Source organism: Mandrillus leucophaeus, unplaced genomic scaffold, assembly GCF_000951045.1.
Source record: "Mandrillus leucophaeus isolate KB7577 unplaced genomic scaffold, Mleu.le_1.0 Scaffold260, whole genome shotgun sequence".
NCBI lineage: Eukaryota > Metazoa > Chordata > Mammalia > Primates > Cercopithecidae > Mandrillus > Mandrillus leucophaeus.
This window is the reverse complement of record NW_012102699.1, coordinates 3012292-3026813: the sequence shown is the minus strand read 5'-3', so window position 1 is coordinate 3026813 and position 14522 is coordinate 3012292. Positions and strand designations below refer to the sequence as shown.

The 14522-nt window shown below is 42.7% G+C and overlaps 1 protein-coding gene across 1 annotated transcript in view; it reads left to right on the top strand.

The window, feature by feature from the left end:
- Positions 1-14522, top strand: part of PCSK5 (proprotein convertase subtilisin/kexin type 5) — a 485048-nt gene that overhangs the window by 612 nt on the left and 469914 nt on the right. Inside the window, exon 2 of the mRNA XM_011984097.1 lies at positions 5-177. Within this exon, the coding sequence (XP_011839487.1) occupies positions 5-177 (173 nt within the window). The remainder of the gene's footprint in view (positions 1-4; positions 178-14522) is intronic.

The window sequence follows — 14522 nt, the reverse complement described above, 5'->3', positions numbered from 1 at the left end:
CGCTGCTGCTGCCCGGGACGTTTGGACCTGCTGTGCGTGCTGGCGCTGCTCGGGGGCTGCCTGCTCCCCGTGTGCCGGACGCGCGTCTACACAAACCACTGGGCAGTCAAAATCGCCGGGGGCTTCCCGGAGGCCAACCGTATCGCCAGCAAGTACGGATTCATCAACATAGGACAGGTAACGAACTACAGGCTGGCCCAGCCCTCGGCCCTGAAGCCACTGAGGGCTTCTTGTCCCCTCTGCGTGGAACCCCCTCCCCCTCTTCCAGATGTGCTCTAGCAGCTGTTGCCCTAACTCTTGGGCGATGCTCTGTCTCTTGCGCGCGCGCGCGCGTACACACACACACACACACCCCAGAGTTGCCGGGTCCGTGTTTTGTTTACTTGTCTTTTGCAAGCCACGCGGGACTGGTAGGGTCTCGGGAAAAATCCAGAGTGCCCCCGTGGTGGTTTTAGAGACGGCTGGACCTTTTGACCTGAAAAGTTGAGTAGCACTAGTAATCTGAGGCAAAGTCTCGGAGAGGGTGATCGTGGGGAGAGGGTGAAATGAGGTCTTTTGGGGGATAGGGGGTGAGCGCGCCTCTGATGCCTGCGGGTAAGGGAAAACCTTTCCTGCTCGGACCTGAATTTAGCCCAGAAAGAAGTTTCCTCTTCTTGGGCGAGGGAACCGCTGGCGCTGGAAACGCCGGAGGCGCGGGGACTGGAGCTGGAAGGGAGGAAAAAGGAGGGGGAGGGAAGAGGGGGCGGCACCCGGTGTGAGTGCAGATTTAGGGGAGACATCTAGGCTTCCTTGCCTTAAGCGAGGTCCGCGTGGGGGCTCCCAGAAGGGAGTTGGAATGGGGAGGTGGGAAACTTCCGAAACCGGCTGGCTGGGTTCCGCTCCGGGAAAACTAGGAGTCTTACCCCGGGACGGAAGGTGCCGAGCCGGGAGGTTGCGCCGTGGGGCGAGAGTTGGGCAGGCAGCAGGGGCGCTGGGTTTTTGTGGGGTGCCGCTCGCGGGCTTTTGGCAGAGCTCCCCTGCTAGGGAGAAATGCCAATAAACTAAGGTGATGCTATGAGGATGACTGGAAGCGTAACAGATTTGGAGGTACTACGGGTTCAGTAGTCTTGGCTTTCTGGTTCTCTTCCCCCCACACCCCTGCGAGAAATGGGGGTAGAGAGGGCTATGAAATTGGGTTCCAAAAAGTACCTCCCTCCACATACACACCGCAAGCGTCTTTGAGGCTGGCCGGAGGAGCGGGTCCTGGCTGGGCTCAGGCGAGAATCCGCTAGAATGGGAGGTGAGGGTGATAGATGGCGCCTTTCCAGCAGGCGCGCTTTGGGGACTGCCCGGGGTGCACGCACCCTGCGTGCTCTGCCTGGGGGAAGGGAGAGGGAGGTGCTGGCTGGTGCCAGAGGAGTGGGAGAGTACGGACAGTTTCTGAGGCCATTGCGTTCCACGCCCAGGAACCCGGGGACACCCCACCCGCCTCCTCCCCGCCGCCTGGGGGATGCGGCACCTGGAGAGGAGGCAGAGCTGCTGTTGCCGAGTCTAGAAGGAGCTGGGGAGCGCGGGGAGTGTTCCGAGCAGCAGGAGCACAAGATCTTGCACTTTGCCCGCTCAGAGGGAGGACATATTGCAGAGAAGCCAGCCCTGTGGAGAACTGAGACTAGGGCAAGGGGCACGGTTTGTATTCCCTCCCGCCCCTGGAAGTAAGGAAGTAAGGGAAGCCAGCCAGATTTTGTTGCTTCAGTGACTGTCATCTGCGGAAGATTTCCATTCTAAAGGCTTGTTGGGATTCTACTGGCTGCTTTTTCTCTAGGAGAAAACACTGAGTCCGTTCAGGTCTTTTTACATGAACTTAAAGTTGGGCACTGCCTATGCTCTGGGAATGGAACTGGGGAGGTTAGCACTGAAAGTAGCTAGTACTATTAATCTTTCCAGAGAGTCATCTCGGGTTCTCCTAACATTGAACATCTCACACATGCCAGGCATTTTTGGAGGAATAAATTCTTGACCATACCCTTCTTTCTAAATCTCAAAACAACCTTGCTTGGTGAATATTACCTCACACAGGAGACGAGGAAACCGAGACCAGCTAAACAGTGGCAAAGCCATGATTCGGACCTGGGACTTTGTTGCAGGCCCAGTCCCCCATGGATCCTGCCTTTTAGGAAACCCTTCCATCCCATGATGAAGGAGGAAGAAAGTAAAATCTCCATTTCCTTGAATTCTGATTTAATGGCTCAGTAGACTGGAAACAAATATCTGGTCTCAGTTCACAGATAGTTCAAACAAACCTAGATTTCTTGACGTTAAGAACAAGGGCAGAAACAGCTGTTACCTTTCTGAGTTAATTGAGCAGAACTGGTATATGACAGAATCTGGCATAGTGAGATGGGAGAAATTGTCACCCAACCTACTTTTGAACAAGCAAACATTGCAATGTCCAGCAGCCTCTGCCTGACTTTTTATAAAAGGCCTTATAATGAAGATTCATGACTTCTCATTAAAAATAATAATACTAAGAAAGTTTACATACAAATAACGCCAAGAATGATTTATTGTGGTTTTTACAGCGACAGTGAGGAAATTTAGTGCTTACAGAGGTTACAGAGGACCCCTTGAACCAGTGTAAAAAGATCAGCTATTCTAGAGTGGAGAGCATTTCCTCTGTAGATCAAAGGAGCTTAAGCCTATGCTAAGTCTTTGGGGTGGTAAATTGAGTTCACACGTGCAGTATCATTGCACTGTAAGGGCCAAATGTATTTCTTAATCATCCTTTACTGCTCTGACCTTTCTACACTTTAGACATCCTTTTGTTATTCTTTCTTTCCATCAGTAAACCAGCTGTGGTAATCAGCTGAGGGCAGTCACTAATTTGCAGATACCTCTGAATTGTTCTGTAAATTTTTACCCATTTGGGCTTGGGGTCTCATGTGTTGCAAATTGGAACTGAAACTTGTTATTATTTCTGCAGCCATTTACTATCCTGGTAGTATTTTTTTATATCTTTGGTATGATATTCTAGGTGAGTAAGGTAGTGAATTTTTACCACAGTGAAGGTACAGTTTTGACTATTTACTCAGAATATCAGTGTAATGTTTTGTGTAACATCTTAGCATTTAAAAGTCACGAGAGGTAACATTTCTGGCTGGGCCAGGGGATTTCTATGGGATCAATAGTTGTGCCTCTTCTGTTAAAAAAAGATGGGATGTACGGAGTAACACAAGAAGAAAGCAAACAAACAAGCAAAAAGGACGGGTTTGATTTCCAGAAGGAAACATAAATGAGGATTTTCTTGCCTTTGTTTATAGAGCTAGCATATGTTTTCACAAAATGTTTATATTCCGTGAATAGTTGTGCTTTGAAATCCTGCGATAATAATACTTAACCATAATCATTGTTAGTTGTTGTCATGTTAGCATATATTATCTTTTGGTTGGTATCAGAGTCAGCTGCAAAATGCCCTCCTTTTCTTACCTACAAGTTCTGACTACCAGCCCTCTTAGGATCTAGTGGAACCAGCACCTTCTGAGCTGGCCGAGGGTAGGAGGTGTGCATGCCTATTGACCTGCATGGGAATGGAGGGAGAAGCCTTTGTCCTCCCTCACTAATCATGTGCTCTGACCCTTTGAGCTCACGATCTACTGGTTAGACAATTGAAATGATATAAAGAAATAAGACCTGACATATTGTTAATTGTGGACCTCCATTTAGAGTAAATCTACAAAGGAGAATTAATATCTGGTTATTTGAATTCAGGGAGAAGATCCCTTGTGAACAAACAGATTGTATGCAATGTGCAATAGCTGTATTTATCCTTCTGTCAGTTGCTTATAATCCTTGATTCCAGCCTGAGATTACCAGTAGCAAAGCCCCTTCCCCAAACCACATAACAATTTGAGTAACACCTCTGAAGGATAAAACTAGATGCAAGCCACGCTGGGGAAGTATTTTACCTAGAGCCCCCATTGACAGTATGTGGACTTGGAAACTCTGGAGAGGCCACTTTCGAGGCTGTGAAAGCAGGAAAGTCACTGAACTTAATGGAGCCTCTGTTCCTTCATCTGTAAAATGATAAATCTCTAGATAATAGAGTGAGTTAACTATGCATTGCTCAGCACATAGTTAGACTTGCAGCGAAAGGTTTATTTAATCTGAATCTGAGGAGAAAGGTCAAAATAAATGAGATCCGAAGTTTTAGATAAGGAGAAAGGAAGACATTTTAAAAATGGAGATGCGAAAGGTGAAGATCAGGAAAATAAATTTTTGAAGATTGAATTGTAAGAGCTATATCATAGCTTTGTGCAATGTTCCTGTTCAATGAGTAATTTAAAATATTAATAGTTTAGAAAGAGTTTCATGTTAGATTCTAAACAATTAGGATTGATTTCCCATGGCAGGGCCCTCTTCCCTCATTGATCCCAGTCACAGGCCATGAATTGTTATAAGATAAACATACTGCAGATGGACAAAAGGGAAGAAAAAAAAACCTGAAAAATTTTCTTAAATCATATTCGCATTTACATTTTATTTATTATTTTGGATGTAGTTTGTATGAGTAAAGCTAGAAGAAATATTTTTCAAGTAGGTAGGAAGAGATACATTCACAGGGAGAACTTTATTCAGAGATGTCCTGAACACCTCCCGCCCTGCTGATTAATTTTGAGCTGTGAATATCATAGGACGCTTGAAATGTTGACTCACGGTGGGCAGTGAATTCTGGGTGCTTATGGATAGTCCTGGAAATAGGGGATGTGGTTATCTGATGGGCTGTATGGGAGTGGATTGTGCTTGCATAATAAATTCTTAGGCATTTTGTAAACAGGAGAGTTAATTGGTGCTGTAGTCCCAGATTGGTCTTGGTGTGATAAATCTGGCTTTGCATAGGCAGCTCTTCATGCCCAAGAACCTCAGTCCTGACCCCTGCTAGCCACTCTCATATGCATATTTCTTATGAGGCAAATGAAGGGATAGTAGGGGAACCTTTGCTGGAAAAAGCAATTCAGAGTGCATGGCCTGATGATGGCAGGTCTGTTGCATTAACCTCATAGATAAGGAATGGCTTGTATGTGGTCATTGGGGATTTTGGGGTCTATTTGAAGTGAAAAACTGCATTTTTGTGAGCCTAAAGGCAGCTGACTTTGCCTTATGACTGTCTTTCATGGGCTTGCATCCAGAGGTCCTAACCTTAAAGGTCAGCCAGAGAAACAGGGTAGTACGGTGGGAAAATTTTCAGCAATGTCTGACTCTTTGGCTGAGAGAGGGAGTCCTGACCCAGAAATATCCCCTGGGCAGGGAGGGGTATTTTTGTTGTCGGTTCAAGTTATGTGAAGCAGTGTCTGGTTTTCACCAAGGCTGAAGTATCTCCAGGCATTGCTCTGCATTGGGACTTTACTATTCATTTAATTCAGGTTGTAATCAATGACAGAAAAGCTGACTTTAGCTTCCTGGCTGGTAAAAATAAATGCTTATAGACATTCATCCATGCTAGAATACACACACACACACACACACACACGATATATACACAGATATGTATGTGTAATATGTATATATATACACAGCATATATATGTCAATTTTTATTTTTACCAGAATAAAATTTGCACATAGTTTAGAGCAAAATTACGCATGTAGTGTTCTCACTAGTTTCAACAAATTATCCATCTCTACATCCAAGAGTACCAAGGAGGAACAATCAGTGCCAATAAACTCTCCAATTTGAGTTCATCCTGGGAATAAAATTAGATCAGAAAGAAAACAAGACTAAGAGTCAGGTTTGAGTGAAATTCCAGAGTCTTGACTTTCATCAACCAACCTGACCCTCCGTTCCTCATTTTTCAGATAGGGAGCCGTAATACCTACTCCATCCACCTCCTAGGGTTGCTGTGAAAATCAGGTGCCCTAATAGTTAGTGAAGACGAATGTGTATGTAGCTAAAATAAGGCATAGGGAGCATTATATGATCTTTAAAGACACCGAAGAGATGCACAGGCACTCAAAGGAAAATAACAACATGCAGTGATTTTCCAGATTCTTGTGATTGTTCCCAGGGATATGATGGGGGCTGCAAGGAAGCTGAATAAGTGTTGTGCCTGATTATCCCATAGGATGATGGGATAGCTACACTTTTCCCCCAAGAGCCATGGAGACAGGACAGGGGTGGGGGCAACTGACAAGAAAATCAGCCGGCTAAGGCTCCCATCTCCTATTGGACAGCCCTCGTTTATAAGACATATACAATATGGAACTTGCAAGATTTTCTTTCTTTCTTTTTTTTTTTTTTTCCAAAATGGAGTCTCGCTTTGTCACCCAAGTTGGAGAGCAGTGGCACGATCTCGGCTCACTGCAACCGCTGCCTCCCAGGATTAAGTGATTCTCCTGCCTCAGCCTCCTGAGGAGCTGGGATCACAGGCACGCACCACCACGCCCGGCTAATTTTTGTATTTTTAGTAGAGACGGGGTTTCACCGTGTTACCAGGCTTGTCTCCAACTCCTGACCTCAAGTGATCCACCTGCCTTGGCTTTCCTAAGTGCTGGGATTACAAGCGTGAGCCACTGGACCCAGGCAAGATTTTCTATTTAAAGTATCAAAACATAGTCTTTTAGTTTGACTCCGGTGTGAGTCTGTATAAAAAACTAGTGGGAAGTAAAACTGAAACATAATAGGCCCGTGAGGACTATAGATGGGAGTCTTTCAGGTACAAGTGTTAAAAATCAACCCCAAACTGCTTAAGTGAAACTAACGAACAAGCCGATAAGCAGACTGGGAATGTATTAGTTTAAACAGATTCACATGCCTTTATGTGCATTTCTGAAAACAGCTGAACCTTTTTTGTAATGAGACCTTACCTGATCTGCACTTTCTTCGTGGCCAAACCTACCCTGACTTAAACTGACATTAATTAGGCCCTTAATTTGTTTCATTGCAGAAATATGAATTGAGTTTGATTGCAGGGATGTTGTCCTTGATCCAGATAGAGGTGTGTGTAATATACTCAAGTATGTGCCTCATTATGCTTTTCTCACCTGAATAATTCTGAGTTCTGAAACATATTTAAATCCAGGAGTTTCAAAAAAATGATTGTGGGCCCGTCCAGCTGAAAAGCCAGAGGTAGTGCTGATGTCAGCTATTTCTCCTTTTCCCTCAGAAGGTGCTTCCTAGCAAGCAGCAAAGTTCATATGCTTCTTAGTACCTTTCTTATCCAGTATTGAAATTAACCCCTGAAAAATACTCCTGATCATTGGGTGGGGTCGTATCTCCACATGTGGGCCAATCACTTTGTCTAGGAGGGTAGCAGTATTTTGATGGGTGAGCTTGGATCACATGTCCTCCCTCGATGGGAGATGTTGACCTTTGATGGGCAGTCCACCAGTTGGGTAGGGACAGTTCCCCAAAGGAAAGTGGGATGCTGTTACTAGAATAAGAGAAAAGAGATGTGGGATAAGGAAAAAAAACCCCACTAGAGATCAGGTTTTACAGGCCCCAAATGCCTAGGCTAGAGAGTTTCAACCTTATCATTTAGGATAAGTTTATATTGAAGATCTCTGAGAAGGACAGACAACAGCCCACTGATTCTACCAACACAAGTCTACCATGTAACATATGGATCAGAAAACATTCTCTGTTCTTGAGACGCTAGAACATTTTCACCCATAATTATCATTTAGTAAGACAAATAGTAATGGACTTCTGGGTGGTAGAGTATGGTTCAGTCATGTCTTGGGAGAGTCTGCTGTTGCAGCGTGCACAATGAACTGAATGCATAATGGCAGAGTGGTTATTGTGTTGGCAACGATGATTGGTAATGAAAACAGGAGCCGTGACGATGGAAAGATTTGGGCGTTCGTGTAGAGGATGATTCAATAGGGCTTGGTAACTAAATGGAAGTAGGGGATGAGGAGGCAGGAGAACGTGAAGATAGCTGCAAAGTTTTAGCTTTGGGACCAGGAGAAGGGTGGACTGTTGTGTAGAATTAGGACAGTCTGCAGGATCATTTCTGAGAACAAAAGGAGAGGCTCAGCATTAATTTTCTTTTTAGATTTATCTGTATTATATATATTGAAGGTATACAACATGATATTTTGATATACATAGTGAAATGATTATTACAGGTAAGCAAATTTACATATTTATCATCTTCCATAGTTATCTCTCCTTTTTGTGGTAAGAGCACCTAAAATCTGGTCTCTTAGCAAATATTCAATAAACAACACAGTATTATGTTGTTTATCCCTAGTACTCCTGCTGCACATTCCATCTCTAGACAAATTCATCCTATATAACTGTGAGTTTGTACCCTTTGACCTACATCTCCCTCCTTCCTCTCCTCACCCCTGGTAGTCACTGTTACACTCTGTTTCTATGTAGTCAACATTTCCCCCCCACAAATTCCACATATAAGTGGGATCATCAGCATTCTTTTTGTTGGAAGATAGAAGGACATGCTTATAGAAATGCCCAGTAGGGGAAGACCATTTAGATTGGGAAAGAAGTATCAATTAGCATTCATCAACCTCAGTATAAAGGAAGCTTGTGGAGGGGCTTAGGATTGTTAAGAGATGAAGCATGAAGAGAGGGGCACTGAGAAGGCAGAGAGAAGAATGTCTCCACTTAGGGAGCAAGGGAGAATGGGAGTAGATGAAGGGGTCAGGAAGGTGGAGAGAGCCGCCGGAAGAAAGGGTGCCTCCTTTAGATGGTGTGCAGTAGTGAGAAGTGCTATAGAAAGAATCCAGGAGGATGTGTGTTAAGTGATAAGGAGGCTTCCAGTGCTCTTAGCACCAACGCTTGATTGAATAGTGGAGTGGAAGTCAGGTTGTGGGGCAGTAGAGAAATGGAGCACAACAGTTTTGCATTGCACATCTGCTTCTATCCACCTGCCGGCCTCCATTCCCTCCCTTCATCTCTTTCTTGCCAATGTGCTGGAGTAGTTAGGATCATAGGTTTAGAATTAAAAGAGTTTGAAACCTAATACTGCTCCTTCCTAGCTGGGGGACCCTAGATAAATGTCTTAAGCTCTCTGTTCCTCAGTTTCTTCGTGTATGAAAAGGACATAATAACAAGAGTGATCCCCAGCCCCATACAATTGTTGTGAGGATGAGTTAAAAGTGGCCAGAATAGTATCTGACACACAAATACTCAGTAAATGAGTATCTTGTTTAAAAATTTTTTGGCCGGGTGAAGAGGCTCACGCCTGTAATCCCAGGACTTTGGGAGGCCGAGGCAGCCGGATCACTTGAGGTCAGGAGTTCGAGACCAGCCTGGCCAACGTGGCAAAACCCCATCTCTACTAAAAATACAAAAATTAGCTGGGCATAGTGTTTTGCCCTAGCCACTCAGGAGGCTGAGGCAGGAGAATCACTTGAACCCGGGAGGTGGAGGTTGCAGTGAGCCGAGATCGCGCCACTGCATTCCAGCCTGGGTGACAGAGCGAGACACCATCTCAAAAAAAAAAAAAAAAGAAAATGACAAAACAAGGAATTTGAATTTACCAGAGTAAGAGAGAAGGCAAAAGAGAGACTCTGGGAAACTAGGGGGCAAACAGTTCTTGAATACAAAAGGTGCTACCTCTGAAGTAGTTGACCATAGTCTGTGAGGAAGGTGGTGGGGCCAAAATAGGACTATTGGACCAATGGAATAGGGTGGTCATAGGGGCTTTACAAACAAAAGAAAAATGGATGGCCAATTTGATAAGAGTGGTAGAAGCAGAAAGATGAGAGTCAACCCAGTATTTATATGTTTTTGTAAGCTACTAGCTAGAGTTGTTCTGCTCGATGATAAGGTCCAGGGTATGGAGATGCAGGTGAGACAACCAGGCAGAGAACAGGTGAAGGCTAATGGGTTGGAAAGAGTCAGGAAACAGAGGCTAGAGTATTTGAGGGGTTATCAGTGCGTGGAAGAAGAGGATTCTAAGTAATTTGTGCTGATATATCCACTAGGCAGATAAACATGAAGCTTACCCCGTATTTCATTCTCTTTGGATAAATGTAGGTATTATCTCTGCTTTACACATCTGTGTGCTATTATTTGCACTGCAGGTCCCGTACCAACTTAAGGGATAAAGACAGACGCAGGGGTGATTGCTTTCAACTCCCATATTTGGTTTAAAAACTGAAGATTGTGTTGAACACTGAATATAGAGGGAACAGTGGAAACAGAGAATGTAAAACCAGGACACAATATTTAAGGATGATTTTTTAAAATGGTCTATACTACCTCACATTTTAGGTTGACTTTTAGCTTAGGTTGTCACATAATCTACTTTCCATCTCAGTATTATAACAGATAATTATAACTATAATTTATTCATATTTCCTGTATTCTGCCCTTTAAATACATATTTTATATAGTACAACAAAGCTATGTTCCGAACATGCCTTTCATGTATTCTTAGCCTAAACTTTACCACCTTATAGGAATACAGATATGTTTTAAAATATGAGTCTTTAAAATTATTTATAGATTGCTCTATCACATATAGCATTTTTAGATTGCTCTATATAATAGATTAATCTTGTTTACATTTGTATGATAATCTGATTGTTAATTGAGGTTAGCATCACAAAATAAGTGTTTAAGTTTCTATTTTAATTTTTGGTGCATTATCTAAGAGGTTAATTCTATCCTGGGAAAATTACGTTTTGGATACCATGCCAGCATTGAACCTAGTTAAGATTTATTAAAAGCAAGTCTTTCCTTGATGCCTTTCCCAGTATGACAAACTGTTTATATTCTCTCTCTCTCTGTGTGTGTGTGTGTATATGTGTGTGTGTGCATATATATGTGTGTATGTGTGTGTGTATATATATATAAAATAAGTACTTAAGGGATGATATTTTTGTAATAAGTTTTTAAGGTCTGGTATTTTTCTATACTGAGAAGCTCTTACAGCTGTAAAAATATACCAGATCTCTGCATATCCATGTTCCCATGCTTGTACCTTGTTTTCTCTGGTGGGAGTTCCTCAACCAAAATAAAGCTGGGTAGTCTGAATACAGAGCAGGGAGGGGAGATCATCCCAGGGCCTATAATTTTGTAAGCAAATATCCATAATGTAAATTTAGAAAGATACTGCTTACTCATCCTGTGCCTATTCTAGTTTCATTTAACTAATATGTTTGTGTGTCGGCGGGAACCCCATTCATCAATTTCAGTTTCTCAAAGAAAACAAAATTGTAGGCCACTTAGGATTTATTACAGGCTAGCTTCCAGCAAAACCTTTTTTTTTTATTTTTAAGTATGGGGCATCTTTCTATTTGGTGCTCACAGACCAATTTACCAAATGCTGCATTCTTTGACTCATCACAGGATGATGTCATTGTTCCTGGGCTAGTTGAACAATGCTGGGAACCAGTGAAGGAAACTCAAAGCTGAAAACAGGTGACTTGAGTCACCTTTTTAGATCCAGCGCTGCCATGAATTTGTCACATATTTATGAGCCAGTTACAGGTTTCCTTTGTCATAAAAGATTAATTCTATTCATTGTTTTATTTTAAAAATAGTTATTGAGGGACACCATCAAGAAAGTGAAAGCACAACCCATAGAATGGGAGTAAATATTTGCAAATCATATTTGAGGAAGATTTGTACCCAAAGTATGTAATGAATTCCTGCTCTCAATAATAAAAAAGACCAGTTTCTCAATTAAAAATGGGCAGAAAATATCTGAGTAGACATTTTTTCAAAGCACATATGCAAATAGGCAAGAAGCACATCTAAAGATGTTTAACATCATTAGTCACCAGGGAAATGTAAGTCAAACCTCAATAAGCTACTGGCTTACACTCACTAGGATGGCTATAATAAAAAAGACAGATCATTACAAGTGTTGATGAGAATGTGGAGACATTGCAACTCTCCAGTTTGCAATGGGAATGTGCTAATGGGAATGTAAAGCTGTGAGATCACTTTAGAAAACTGTCTGGCAGTTCCTCAAAAGGTGAAACATACAGCTACTGTATGACCCAGAGTTCCCTCCTAAATGTATACCCAACAGAAATCAAAACATTTTTCCACACAAAATCTTGTAGATAAATGTTCATGGCAGCATTATTCACAATAGCCAAAAAGCAGAAACAGCTCAACTGTCTATCGATGGATATATGGATAAACAAAATTTGGTGTATTCATGTTAATATTATGGAATATTCACAATGGAAATGAAGTTCTGCTACGTGCCACAATGTGGATGAACCTTGAAAATATTATGCTAAGTGAAAGGAACCAGTCACAAAAGGCTACATATTGTATCATTCTGTTTATATGAAATGTCCAGATTTAGCAAATCTATAGAGACAGAGGGTAGATGAGTGGTCGTGTAAGGCTGGAAGGGTTGGTGGGAAATGGGGAGTGGCTGCTAATAGGTATGAGATTTTTTTGGGAGGTGATGAAATGTTCTAAAATTGATTGTTGACCAGGCTCACTGGCTCTTGCCTGTAATCCCAACACTTTGGGAGGTCAAAGTGGGAGAATCGCTTGAGGCTAGAAGTTCAAGACCAGCCTGGGCAATAAAGGGAGACCCTCTGGTCTCTACAAAAATAAAAATAAAAAATTAGCAGGGCATGGTAGCCTGTAGTCCCAGCTATTCGGCAAGCTGAGGAAGACAGATGGCTTGAGCCCAAGAATTTTGAGGATGCAGTGAGCTGTAATTGTGCCACTGCATTCCAACCTGGGTGACAGCAAGATTCTGTCTCAAAAACTAATAATAATAATAACACTGATTATGGTGATTTGTGCACAACTTTGTGAACATACTAAAAACAATGTAATACTCTGCTTGAAAGCAGGGGTCCCTAACCCCTAGGCCATGGACTGATCCGGTCTGTGGCCTGTTAGGAACCAGGCTGAACAGCAGGAAGTGGAGCTGCAGGTGAGCCGCTCCACTTCCTGTCAGATCTGCGGGGCCATTGGACTCTCGTAGGAGGGCGAACTCTGTTGTGAACTGTGCATGTGAGGGATCTAGGTTGCGTGCTCCTTACGAGAATCTAATGCCTGATGATCTGATATGGAACAGTTTCAACCCACAACCATTGCCCCCTCCCCTGTCTGTGGAAAAATTTTCTTCCATGAAACCGGTCCCTGGTGCCGAAAAGGTTGGGGACCACTGCTTTAAATAGTGAATTGTTTGGTATGTGAATTATATCTCAATAAAGCTGTTAAAATAGTTATTGAGTTTTATCAGCCATTCTACTGGGCACAATACAGTTACATTTGTCTGCTTACATGGTGCTTGCATTGTAGTGGGAGGAGACAAGCCATAGTCCAGTAATGACATGAGTAAAATAATTTCAAATTATGATAGGTGCTGTTGGAAAGCAACATGTTAGTAGACTAAAGTGTGACTAAGAGTGAGAGAACTCATTTAGTTGGTCAGGGAGACCCACTGAGGAGGAACACTTAAGCAGATACCTAATTTTTTTTTCTTTTCTTTTTCTTTTTTTTTTTGAGACAAGAGTCTCCCACTGTCGCCCAGGCTGTAGTGCAGTGGTGCAATCTCGGCTCACTGCAACCTCCGCTTCCCGGGTTCAAGCGATTCTCCTGCCTCAGCCTTCTGAGTAGCTGAGATTACAGGTGCCTGCCACCATGCTCGGCTGATGTTTTGTATTTTTAGTAGAGATGGGGTTTCACTATGTTGGACAGGCTGGTCTTGAACTCCTGACCTTGTGATCTGCTCACCTCAGCCTCCCAAAGTGCTGGAATTACAGGTGTGAGCCACTGCGCCCAGCCGCAGATACCTAATTTTAAGAAAGCACCAACCACATGGTAGTCTGGAGTTGGATGAGGTCTTTGTAAAGGAGATAGCAAATGCAAAGGCCTCAGAGAAAGAGGTCAGACAGTGTAAATGGAGACTAACAAGGAAGAAGAGGTAGAGCTTGAGATTGGAGAGGATGATCTTAAGGCTTAATTTTGGTGATGTCATTTCCCTGTTCAGAAGCCACCAGTAGCTCCCATTTGCCTATTGCGTTACAATGGATTCCTTCGCTGGGCTTTTAAAGGCCTGTACCTACTTGTCCTGAAATAGTTTTTCCATCATTTCTCCTACTCATTCCCTTAATAAAGCTAGACCTTCCCATTGTTCCCCAGATATTACGCTCAATGCTTTCCTGTTGCTGTGTCAGTCTTTTTGCTTGAACTATTCACCTGATCCATTGCTCTTCTGGAAATTTTATCTCTTCTTGAAGGCACCTCTCAAATGTCACCTCTTGTCTATGGCCATACTATGCTGAATGCGCCCTGTCTCATCAAATATCACCTCTTTACCTATATTTTGCTCTGGAAGTATATGTAAAATATAGGTATAGGTAAAATTGCTCTGATTTTTAACTTCATTGACTTGTGTAATAGCTTGCCCAAAATTCTCTTAGGGAATTAAATATAGTTAAGTTTTTCTTTCTATTTTTCCATCGACAGGGACTTAATTATTACTCTGTAGCATATAGCATAGTGTCTCACTCTGTATATGTAGTCATTAAATATCGGTTGAATTCTAAAGTATTTTGCAGACATGGAATGTACATAAAATGTAAAATAAATATGAA